The sequence below is a fragment of the Ambystoma mexicanum genome, chromosome 7p, assembly GCF_040938575.1.
Source record: "Ambystoma mexicanum isolate Mex_15411 chromosome 7p, UKY_AmexF1_1, whole genome shotgun sequence".
Classification (NCBI taxonomy): Eukaryota; Metazoa; Chordata; class Amphibia; order Caudata; family Ambystomatidae; genus Ambystoma; species Ambystoma mexicanum.
This window is the reverse complement of record NC_090939.1, coordinates 167,983,831-167,996,478: the sequence shown is the minus strand read 5'-3', so window position 1 is coordinate 167,996,478 and position 12,648 is coordinate 167,983,831. Positions and strand designations below refer to the sequence as shown.

The 12,648-nt window shown below is 45.1% G+C and overlaps 1 protein-coding gene across 2 annotated transcripts in view; it reads left to right on the top strand.

The window, feature by feature from the left end:
• ACP6 (acid phosphatase 6, lysophosphatidic) overlaps positions 1–12,648 on the top strand; it is a 222,194-nt gene that overhangs the window by 56,561 nt on the left and 152,985 nt on the right. For both annotated transcript variants that reach the window (XM_069635998.1, XM_069635999.1), the window contains exon 6: positions 4,305–4,392. In XM_069635998.1, the coding sequence (XP_069492099.1) occupies positions 4,305–4,392 (88 nt within the window). The remainder of the gene's footprint in view (positions 1–4,304; positions 4,393–12,648) is intronic.

The following is a 12,648-nucleotide window of genomic DNA, read 5'->3' as shown; positions in this document are numbered from 1 at the left end:
CAGGAAGTTGCAATTGTTTGATTGGATGCGGTGAAGGCCTTCGATTCTGTTAAATGGCCGTGGCTGATAGCAGCTTTACAGGAATATGGAATAGGGCCCGAGTATCTTTAGTGGGTAAAACTATTGTATAGCTCACCACTAGCCAGAGTTAAGACTGGAGCGGTGTTAGGGAGAATTCTCATTCTATGGCTAATTTCCCTTACCTAGTTAGTCCCCCAGCAGCTTTGCTGGATTTCTGGAGTTTGTTTTTCCACTTAGTAAGAGTGTACCCCTTTTCCCCACTCTTACGTGTGTTTTGCCATGTGTATTTCATCTGTTTCTGTGATTGTGGACTCTGGAGTACACCACTTCAGTAGCCCCCTTACACAGCACCTTCAGTGCAGTGACGCAGGGTTGTCTTTTGGACTTCCCACCGACTCCATTTCAGAGGCTGACTACTGTCCCACAGAAAAGGGTAAAGTTACCATTAACTTAGTCATTCAACCACAGGTCCAGTACACCCCATCTTACATGGAGTACTAGAAAGGGTTAATCCTTAGCCCTTTTTATCTGTACCTCGTAGAGCATTGTTTCGCTCTTTTAACATTTAGACTTGGCTGTTGGCAGTGGTATCTACCCTAACGTTTCTACAGCGATTATACTATATAAACTTGGTATTGTTTTAGGCTATTATATTAGCCCCGAACCTGAAACCCTCTTGACCAAATACTTTTTCTTTTGGCTCCGGTCGGGTTTATTCACCATTTCTTTTTGTTAAAGTCCTTCTTGTGTTTTACTTTGCGCGGCAAACCAGGTTTGCCTTCTTTGTTCACTGTCTTTTGGCGGGCTTCTGCCAAGAAGCCCTCCTCTAGGCGCCTGGGTGTCTAGGTGGGCTGAATGTGAGGGAGGGGTGTAGTCACCCCCTGCACAGGGTAGCCTAGGAAACCCGAGTCGCACTTTGCCATGATTGGCTGAGGTGGTTGTCCAGGCCGGACAACCACCCTGCTGCGTGATTGACAGGCTGTGTGAATGGGGGATTTTTGCATAAAAGGCAGGTCTCTTGGGCTAGAATTCAGTCGCCACTGGAACTACAAGGAACCAAAGAGAAGCGGAGAAGTCGACTTCTGCAACTATCCCGTCCCTGTGAAGCCCTGCTGCAGTCCTGAGCCATCTACCCTTCGACGACCAGAGAAGATCCAATCCGGAGTCTTCTTCACTTGAGCTTGGTGGGGATAACCAGCTCTTCTTCTACAGCCAGAGGATCCTCTTCGTGGTCGAAATCGCTGCACACTGCTGTAGTGGTCCGGATAGCCATCTGAAAAGCCTCTGCTGTTTTTAAGGAGCACACCTTTTATTCACCGTCGCTGCTGCCGGCTTCAGCCCTGTGTGGTGCAGACCCCTCCAGACGTCGTCCTTCGGATCGAAGCTCCAGGGACCGTGGGTCTGCAGGAAACTACCAGGAACAACTGCCATGGCACCAGCCTCTTCATTGAATAAGGTACTGTGTTCTGCTCGAGGAATTGGGGTGAATCCCTTTTCTTCGCCTCCAAGGCTCGCCCTTGGCTTCCCTCCTTCTTATAACTTTTGCTTCCTCTGTTGACAATATCTAAGTACTCCTGGCTACGTTGAATCGTGAACTATCCGACTGTGTGATCCTCGACAACAGGAACCCGGTTCCACTTGACACTGGCTCCGGCCTATTGACTCTTGAATTTCTGTCTAAGAGTGTTCTTTCCATTTCAAATGCAGCCCATGATGGTGAGTGTTAGGGAGAATTCTCATAAATGTTGCCTTGATGTTGTCAATGTCTCTCTACCTTAGAGACCCCCAGCACTTTCGCTGGACTCTAGGACTTTTAAAATGTTTAACGTGGAGAGAGAGACCTTTTTCCCACTCATGTATTTTTTCTGTGATTTTTAACTCTGTGGTTTTTTTGGGTTTTTGGAGTCTGACAAACTGCATAGGCATCTTTTTGCATTGTCACAGGGAAGTCTTTCAGATTTCCCAAGGTTTAAATACCTTACTCTTGGATTAACTACTGTTTCCAAGAGCAGTGAAGGGAAATTGACTTTACTTATATTGTAACTTTCTAGACCCAGAACACACTATCTTACAATAGGGTGCTGGAGGGGTTACATCGTATCCCCTTTGTGTAAAGGGTAACTTAAAATTGTTACATGAGAAACTAGACAGTTAATGGCTGGTGGCAGTGGTTTACTTTTTACTACCGTGATGTGTTTTTACGGCCGGCTGCGTTCGCAGCTGCAGTGAAGCACCCATGGGTTCCATTTTCGTCAAAATGGCCTTGGTCTTCTTTTTTCGCCATTTCTTGTTAGGGTCCATCTTGAGATTTACACTGCACGCCAAACCAGGTTTGGTCCCTTTGTTTTTTCTTTTGCGGGTTTCACTCTGGCTCCAGTGTGTCCCGAAACTCCCTGCGCTTAATCTCCTAGGAGACAGTAATGCAGTCTTAGGTGATGGACAGCCTCCCTGCTGTTTGACTGACAGCTAGGCTGGAATGTATGGGAGAAACCTGCATAAAAGGCAAAGCTTTTTGGCTTGGAAGGCAGAGTCCACCACTGGACAAAGGAATCCAAAGAAGACTTTTGAAGAGACGCCTGCAGCAACTCCTGTACCCTTGGTTTGCCCAGTAAAGCCCTGCTGCTGTGCTGAAGCTCTGAATCACCTAGAAGCCCTGCAAGGACGACTTCTCCCCTTGAGTTGGTGGAAGCAGTCAACTCCAAAGTAAGCCACCTGGTCATCCCCTCGGAGCTGGCTGAATTTCGACTGCAGTCGCTACCGGAACCGAATAGCCAGGGAGAGGATACCAGATCGTGTGCGCTGCTTTTAAGTTGGCCAAGAGCGCCAGGAAGATCCTCCGGACTCCCAGGAAGCAGGACTGCCTGAGCCACCACAAGAGAGTGCTGGACCCCAGAAGCAAGGAAATCCCATCTCTACAGCCAGGAACCGCAGTGTTGATATTTGCGGTAGAAGCGAAGAGCTGAAACACCGAAGTGCCACTTGTTTGAAGATTGCTGGTTGTGTCGGTGACCGCCCCGTTGTAGTGCAGGAATCCCCAGAGTCCTCCCTCTTTTCCCCATGACTGAGACCCAGGAACCACGGAATCTGCAGAGCTGCACAGGAACAGAAGACAACTGCTTCATTTGTCTTCAAACTAAAGGTACTGTACAGTCTAAGAGAACTAACCTCTTGTTGTAGATTTGCTTGCATATTCTACCTTCACAAGTCGAACGGCTTGTGGCCCTACATTTCATTCTTCTTTTTCATCAGGTTTCTTAAAACATTGTGCAAAGACTTTTACTTACCTGCAAGAAGTGCTTCAGTCCACATTTGCTTAGCCCGGTTCCCTGAATGACTCTTCTCTCCTGTTATTGTGTTGCATCTGTCCTTCCAGGAAGGGGTTAACTTACTCTGCATTGGGGGGACCAAAAGTATTTGCCTGCTTAAAGAATATTTGTGATCTCCTGTTTGTTTCTTTTTTCACTCTCCTAAACCTACTCTGAATGCAACAGTTGTATATTAATGTCCACAGTGTCCTAGCTATTTGTCACCTGAGGGTGTAGGAATTGTCTGTGTGCCATCTCCAATGGGTCTTTACTGATTCTGAGAAACCCAAGAGTGTGTATTTCTGAAGTGTATTTGAGTGTTGCTATTATATTGCTCCCTTCTGAAGAAGGCTTGTGTAACTGACTGGTAAATAAATTAATAATTGTTTTATCAAGAAATCTTGAGTATCAGTCTTTATTTGAATACTTGGCACTGTGAATTTCTACCCTACTGCTCACATTGACCCCTCTTGAGATAAGCCTGGCTGCTTGTCCACACTACCAACCTGTGTAGTTCAGACTTATACCAAAGGTTGGGTCCCTATTGCCAGGAGGCTGAGGTTGTTGTAGTGCACCCAAAGGGTACTATCCCAAATCATTACCTAGCAGTGATCCCAAATTTTTACCTAACAGTGATGACTCCCAGTCACCAGTATCGCTATTCCTCTGCACAACATTATAAATCGGAGTGACTTTTTGGCTGCTTGGTCCACCTCGTTGCTGTGGCTACTGGTTCCAGGTTGGAGTGACCTTCCTAAAGGGATACCTTTTGTATTTTTACATTGAAAGTACTGTATCGTTTGGTATTGCATTTAAAATCATGTAAGGCTTATACTCTTATCAGCTGTTCAGCCTGCTACCATGGTAACGTGCTCGTTATGTAGTGGGGTGGCTGAGCCCCCACCTAGTCTCTTGTGTGCATAACTAGCCAATTGTTCACCCCATGCTGCAGCCTCTTGCTTTTGTTTATTTCTATAGGGCCTGTCACTATTGTTACCGCAGAGTCATGCGACGAAATCCTTTTCCCAAATTATGATGGATGCAAGGGCCTGAAGCTCCTGACCAAGTAAGTCACCTTCCATACATCTGTCATCATGTGGTATTGTTGGTTTACTAAAAGGTGCCTTAAGCGCACTGCAGTAGAACTGAATTGCATAACTGAAAATGGTCCAAATGTTCCCAGACAGAATATTTTGCGTTTTTGTGGTATGGGGTTATGAAATTCCTAATGGCCTTAATCTGCCTAATGGGGTCTTTTGCCATAACTGTCTTTAGTTTATTTGCCTTCTTTGGCCTTGTCACCCGAGTCCACTCTCCCTCAGACTCTGAGGCGCTACTGTTGGAGGACCCCTCCTGATCTTCTAGGCGCTCCTTGATGCTTTGAGCTTGGGAGGGGCTCGCAGAATGGTGGGGCCTAGTTTCTACTGCCCTGTGGAGCACACTGCCCTGCTACCGGGGTTGGCGGAAGATTCCCCCTTCCCCCCTCTCCCCCCACCGCCCTGATTGGGTGGAGGTCTTCAAAATGCTCTTTATGGGCCTCATTTCATTTGGTTTGGTTTGGTTTACAAATTGAACTAACTGGTCCCTTGGAAGGTAGTATTTCTGCAGATCTAATTCCCTGACTTTCCCCTCATAGGAGATTTCCTTGTCGGAGACATCAGCCTTAATGTTTTGGTATCCATACAGGGACGCCCGTCCATCAATTTCTGGGGGGCGCTGACCTGCCGGCTCCATCATGCTAGGCCTATTTAATTCTGTTGGCCTCATGGTTTCTTGCTCTAGTGAACCGGTAGCCATGAAGTCAGCAGTGCGCAAAGGGTTAAATGGGTTTCTGTACCTTGGTACAGAGGTCGTCATACTCTGATCAGGTGTTACCCTGTCCCTCTCTACCTGTTCAGGGTCCCTCCAGTTTGTATTAGATCTAGGATACTCTTTCTCCAACCTCGCTAGTTTTTCCTTCTCAGCCCCTATCTCTTGATAATAAGCAAAGATATGAGCATTTTGCGCGGCTATCAGAGCTTTACTGGCCTCTATGACCCGCTCTTGAGTTGCCACTTCTTGTGGAGCCCATCTTTCTCCTCACTGAGGGCCTCATTATCTCTTTGTGCTGTCTGTATAGTTTGGGAACCCTGAGACAATTTTTGTTGCAGGAGACTCGCCTCATGAGTTTGTGCATTTTTAGTTTGAGTGTTCTCTTCCAGAGCACCTTCTACCCATCTGGCGTGCTCCAGTAACTTTCCATATTTTGTTTTGAGTTCATTTAATTTTTGGAGGACCAACTCACTTTCTTGTAAATCTGTTTTTAAATTGCTAATTTCCTGACATAGTGCATATTATTCCTGATTTAGGGTGCCTCTCTGTTCCGCCAGATCATCCCTTTTGTTGCTTGATGGCATTTCGTTTTTGGTGTTCTTGGTCAGTCAGTCTGGAGGTGAAGCTCTCTATGTATGAATTTCTTACACTCCTCTTCCAATTTTTTTTTATCTGGTCCTGTAAAGTGACTATTTGCTCTGCGCTGACGTTATTGTATCTCACTTGTTGTTTTAATTTCAGTTGCATCTCTTCCAAAGAGTCAACCTTTTCTTGACACTGCATTCTTAAGGCATTTAATTGGGCCTCTTGGTCTACATTATTCTGCTGTTGGAGAGCCAAGTCCTCTTAATTTTTTTATATAATTCCCAGATTCTGCCTCAGAACTTTGATTCTTTTGAAAGTTTTGTTCCGCTAATTTTAGTTCAGTCTGGTTTTTAGTTAAAAGTTCACATTGATTTTGCACAAGAGTTGTATTTTCTTCATGTTTTTCCCGCATCACTCTAATATGGAGATACATGTAGGGCGCGATTCTTACAATTTTTTAATCTGGTCCTCTTTAATTTTTGGAGTCATGTATAACTCGTTCAAAGCTTGATGCAATAAGCCACCGTCCTGCCACCTGTCCATGTTTATGGCGGTGACCATTTCTTCTAGCCAGACTTTCATCTTGCTCTGGCCATTCCCCTCGGACAAATAACTTGTGCAGAAGGTGCTCCCTGATCTCTACTGTGGTCATTTTGGAAATGTTTTCTTTATTAATTTATGTAAGGGTAATCTGTATTCTATTGCTTTTTGTCTATTTTGGGGCTGATTTAGTTTTAATTTTATACACAGGCCTGGTACTTAGGATGTTTGTTTTGGGGAGGCGCTTCTACAGTCTAACCCAGTATTCCAACTACACAAAGTATTACTACCTTGCAGGTTACTCTGCCACGGGTGGCAACCAAAACCCAAACCCCGGCTACGAGCCCCCAAGCTTGTTAAGGATTTCAATCGGGCGACACACCTTGGTTTTAGCGTAGTATGTAGCGCACAATTTGAATGCTTTCTCTTTATATTCTACTAATTCAATTTGAGATGGCACACAACCCGTCTCGCACACCCTTTTTCAAATACCCCGGGTCAAAATGGACCAAAAATCTGGCCGGTTGGTGTGAATGCAATATTATTTTTAAAATTCAAAGGAAATCGTACAAATTTTAATATTGGGCAGCGATCACCAATGGGTTGATAATTGCAACAGAAACTGAAACAATACACTTGGTTAACCTTCTACAAGAACATATACAAAGCACAAATGAATAGGAACACTTTTTCTCTTTGGGTAGATGGCACCAGAGTTAAGATTTCCCCCTGCAATGTGCTCCGAAACCCCTGCGAATCGAATTTGGAGTGGACAGAAAGAAGCAGCAGGGAGTCGGGGCTATTGTGCAGCAGACAGAATTAAAATCCGACTTTCCCTCATAAAATAAAAGCCAAAAAGCTTTTAACGCCCTTTGCAATGGCACAATATGACACTCGGAAATTGACAAATAATTAATGTGCGGTTAAATCTATGAGGCAAATATGATTTCTCACGATAGAAGGAATGGATAAACACTAGCAATCACAAGGCTAGTTCTCAACCAAAGGCATCCAGTTCAATAACAAGTTGAAAGTAAGAACACGATGCAGCCGAATCACACGTTGTTGCATTTTACACGGATGCAGTTTTAAATGTCACAAACGTTTTTTATGAAAAACGGGTGAAATGCTCAGATTTGGAATGTGGTTTATGGGCTGGGCAATAGATGTATATCACAGGGCAATATGAGTGAACAGATGGTTGTAGCTGAAGATTTGGATGAGATTTGCAAGATCAAAGGAGGTTCGATTTTGGCAAAATGAAGCCGTGAAAGAGAGTAAATCGGCTGGGAAAGAAAGACACATTTTACTTAAACTAGATTATTAAGACTATATTGTTTAAAGAAAGACACGGTAGGATCCCGGGTTAATTTGCAACTTAACCCTTCCAACCTGCGTTCAGATCTATATGGGAATTAATTTCACTTATTCCAAAAGTCGCTAAGGAGTTACAAGATGGGGTGAATGAAAGAATGGCGCTAACACTAGGAAATCGCAGACCAGATGCACAAAGAATTCTGACAGTAGGATAAATTACCAAGGCATGAATAAGGATGGTTTAGAGAGTGGCATAAAGATAAAAGGGTCAGAATGGGTAGGCTATGTGTTTCTATGGGATGGGAAACACAGTCCACGCTTGAACTTTGGGATTTTGGAACAGTCAACCATGTCTGGTCACCACACGGCAGGCGCCCCTTACTGGGTAATTCTGGTCACTGGATGGCACAGGTACAGCTGGATGCAGTTAGTGGGCAGCAAGCAGTTCTGGTCACAGGATGCTAAAGGTACCACAGCTTTTCCCCTGGTTAATGGGATTTTAGTGGGATTTCTAGATCAAGGCCTTGCTGGGATGGGTCAGCTATGCTTTGGCCTGGCACTGGAATCTGGCAAGATGGATGTAGAACATCAGGAACGCAGGCGCTGGAAATTCAGGAGGGAATCTGCCTAGAGCCCTGTCAGCCACCCTTTATATAAAGCATGGTGACATCACAGAATTATATGGTAGGGCAGGCTTAGCTGAGTATGCCCCTAAACAACTGGATTGGTCAGGGGGGATTGTTGCCTCCTCGTTGTTAACTGATGGACTCTTGGAGACCTGACATTAGCTTTATGATGTGGCTTTACTATGTACAGAACCTCCCACAGTTAATTTTGCCCACAACCCAGTTTTGACATAAATGGCACATTTTTAAGCTTGTGGCCTCTTAACAAATCACATGGGAAGATTACATATTTTATCTAGAGCAGTGCAGTCCAATTCCCACAGTTGTAGGACCTTGTTTCGTCTGTTTATTTTCCATCGTGTTCAGTGAGAAATATTCCGGCAAAAATTCTATAACTCTATGCATGTGTAGATTATTAGGCATATCAGTATTCAATTTCACAATGGCATCATGTACACTTTCCTCATCGACTTTGCCATTTCTGCAGTGAAAGCTACCACGTCTTAAACTAAAAATCACAAAATTACATTTACTCTGTTAACTTTTTACATTTTTGCGAAGTCCTGTTGCAAAGAGAAGTGTTTACATTTTATTAATAACATAGTCTTTGGAAACAAATGGGGTGGGCCTTTGTCCTTCACCTGGCCCATTTCTTTCTAAGCTACCACCAACTGTCATTTCAGCGCAGGGTGGGGATGGGGGTTTCCCAGTTTGATTGAATGTTTATTGCCACTTCTCCACTTCACAGGTTGGTGTCCCAGAATTTCTATTGTGTGAGGCCTCAGCCCAGACAAATGTCTGCCAAGGTAGCAATTGTCACCCATGTGTGCCCTAGAATCTACTGTGAGGGGCCTTCTGTTGGTAGCAACCCCCAAGCAGAAACCTGTTTGGGGCTGATTTCCCCCATGTAGCCAATGCAATTAAAATCCTTATTTTATTTATTTTTGTTCTGAATCAGAAGAAAGCCTGTTGAATAAAACCTCCCAATGTTTCACAGCACAAACCCCTTTACATTGCTAGATAAGGGCAGGGCCTTATTGACCCACTTAAAATGTATGTTGGATGATGATAATGATGATAATGAGGCGCTATATAAATAACACATCATTATCATTATCCAACATATATTTTAAACCAGTATTTTTTTTATTTGCAAAAGTACATTTAAACATGTGGTGACTGCTGGCATTTCCCTTTTCAAATTCGGTTTTCTCTTCCATCTGAATTCCCACATTGTTCTGTAGCCATAGTTAATTTCTCGTATGCAGAAATTTGTTTGGAACACAGATTCATTGAAGTGGACATAGGCCCAGAGAGTTGGGGTTTCTTTGAAGCATTGATCTTTTTGACATTTAGTGACTACTGTTTCTGCGGCTGAAAATTAAGTTTCTTTAGAATTTTTTTCAGATTTGGCTGGCACATCCTGTCATTCAGGGATCATGCTTTCTTCCGCTGAAGCACAATGTGGATATGGATGTGCATGGCAGGGTCTTTTTGATAAAAACATTGTGATGTGGAATAATTGAAAATGGCGTTGGGGCAGCATCCTTTTCAGTGTAAAATATTCCCTTTTCAATGGGACCTTTTTGCAAGCAGCAGAGCAGCGCTGCTTTGATTCGCTTCTTTTGGGTGCACCCAAGAACACACTAGCACCTTTCTCTGTGTGCCCCCTGTTCCAACTCGCCCAATAGGGGTTTGGCAAGATGGTGCAGCCATCCTTTTGTCGCTGCAAAATGCAGTTTTGATGCAATAGTGCTCCAAGGAGCCAGCGCAGCCATTTTGCTGTTTACTGCAAAAGCGCAGCTTGGTTATGAATGGGAATTCTGCTGAGTGGGTCAACGTAGCCCACATCGAGCAGTACTGGGATGAGTGTCAAAGAAAAGGGTTATAGAATAAAACAAGAGATCACATACGTATTTTGAAGCAGTTAAGTACTTTTAAACCCGCCAATGCAAAGTAAATGAACCCTTTCCTGCAGGAAAGGTAAAAAACAAAGTTGGAGGTAAGAAGAGTTTTTCAAGGAGCCAGGACGTTTAATGTTCAGTTAGCAAAAGTCTAGGTGAGCTGAAGAATTCCTGTAGGTAAGTAAAAGTCTTGCGCAATGTTTTAGAAGTCTTTGTAGAAAAAGAAGAATCCACGTAGGGCCACAAGCTGGGAGGCTTGTGAGGGGTAAAGCTGTAAGCAACGCTACAGAAGCAACCAAGACCAGTCTCAACTGAGATCAAGTAAGGCTACACAATAAGAGGTTAGTCCCCTTAATTTCACAGTACCTTTGGTTAGAAGAAATGGTTCCAGCTGGCTTCTGTTACTGTGCAGCTCTCAAGATCCTGTTGTTTCTAGGCCTCAGTTGTGGGGACAAGAGGGAGGACTTTTGGGGACTCCTGCAATGCAATGGGACGGTCAGCGGCAGCAATGGTCCAACTTCAAATCAGGGTCACTTCGCAGTTTCATCTCCTCGTGTCTCAAGCAAATGGCACCACTGCGGTTCTTGGATACCACTTCGGACTGTCCTTGCACCTGGGGTCCTGCACTATGTTGAGGTGGCTCAAGCTTGGTCAGTCCTGCTTCCTGGGAGTCCGGAGGATCTTACTGGAGCTTGGGTCCAATTTAAAGAACTCGTTTCTGGTGTTCCTCTCCCTGGCACTTCGGTTCCAGCAGCAGCAGGGGAAGTATAGCCAGCTTCGAGAGGATGTTCAGACGAGTTCACTTTGGAGTTGATTGGTCCCACCAACTCAAGGGGAGAAGTCGTCCTTGCAGGACTTCTCTAGTCGAGGCGATGTCGGAGCTTCAGCACAGCAGCAGGGCTTCACTGGGCAAACCAACGGTCCAGGAGTTGCAGCAGGCGTATCTTCCAAGTTCTTCTTCGGATTTCTTCGTCCAGTGGTCGACTCTGCCTTCCAAGCCAAAATGCCTCGCCTGTTATGCAGGTTTCTCCCATTCATTCCAGTCCAGCTGTCAATCACCCAGCACGGTGGCTGTCCAGCCGGCCAATCACCTTTTGGTGCATTCCTGTAACCAAGGGGATTGAGCACAGAGATTTTGGGCACCTACCTCACTTCCTGCCCCTGCCAGACATACTGGAGCCAGAGCCGGGCTTCACTCGTGAATTCCGCCAAAGACAAAAAGAACAAAGGGACCACACCTGTGTTGGCACGCAGAGTAAATCTCCAGAAGGACTCCAGCAAGAAATGGCGAAAAAAGACAACCAGGGCCATTTTGACAAAAACGGGCACCCATGGGTGCTTTACTGCAGCTGCGAACGCAACCCGAGCTAAAAACACACACCGGTAGTTAAAAGTAAACCACTGCCACCAGCCATTAATTGTGGAAAGGTTAACATAAAATGAGAAACTAGACAAAGGGGAAATGCAACATTTTATTTATATCGAGCTCGTACAAGTTTTTGAGAGCGTGACCAGGCAAAAAGGGAGGGGAACAAGGGAGAACAAAAAAGAAAACAGCAATCGTACTAGGCCCAGTGACATTTAAGAAAGTGCATGGAAAAGGGAAAAGGGAAAATGGGGGCGGGGGGGGGGGGAGTTCATGGAAGGGGGGTGGAAAGTGCGGAGCAGAGGAGAGAAAACAAATATTAATATTAATAAATAATATTAAATAAAGGTGATAAACCATGGTAATGCAGCCAGCAAGTGGCAGGTAAGATGGTGAGAAAGGGTATATCTGATAAGTGGGAGGGGGGCTATATGGGTACAGATCCTAGTGCAGAGGGTGGCCTGGAGGTAGTGCAGGGGGGCGGCAGGGTGAAAAGGTACCTGGGCCTGAATGACAGGGTGGCCAGGTTCACAATGCCAAGAGAAGAGACAAATCAACAGGGGGGCAGAGGCAAAGAGAAAGGACTTGAGATGCTTCCGGAACCGGAGATGGTTTTCCTCAAGTTTCAAGGTTGCCGGGAGGCTGTTCCAAAGAGCAGGCACCAGCCAAAGACAGAGATCTACCCCCAGCTCGTTCCTTTGCAAAATGACTAACCCTGAGGGAGTTGGAAATAGAGGAGCGAAGGGCTTGAGGGGAGGTATTTATGAAGGGATGGTTGAAGTTCTTTTTGGACCCAGGCCCCAGAAAGCCTTGTGGACAATTCAGAGGGTTTTAAATTTAATCCTTGCATCCACTGGGAGCCAATGAAAGGATTTCAGGGCTGCAGAGATACCATCCCGGGGCTTGAGGCCAAGGACCAGTCTTGCAGTCCTGTTCTGGATTAGTTGTAAAGGGCGGAGAGTAGAGGCAGGTAGATTTATAAAGAGGCTGTTAGAGTAATCCAGTCTGGAGAGAACCAGAGCTTGGGAGACAGTGTGCTTTGAGGGAAGGAGAGGAAAGGCAGAGTACCTCTAAGGAGGTGCAATAAGAAGTTTAACTTTTTGGAGATGTCTGAGATGTGTGCGGAGAAGGAAAGTGTAGAGTCAAAGATAACCCTGAGGTTCTTAGCCACG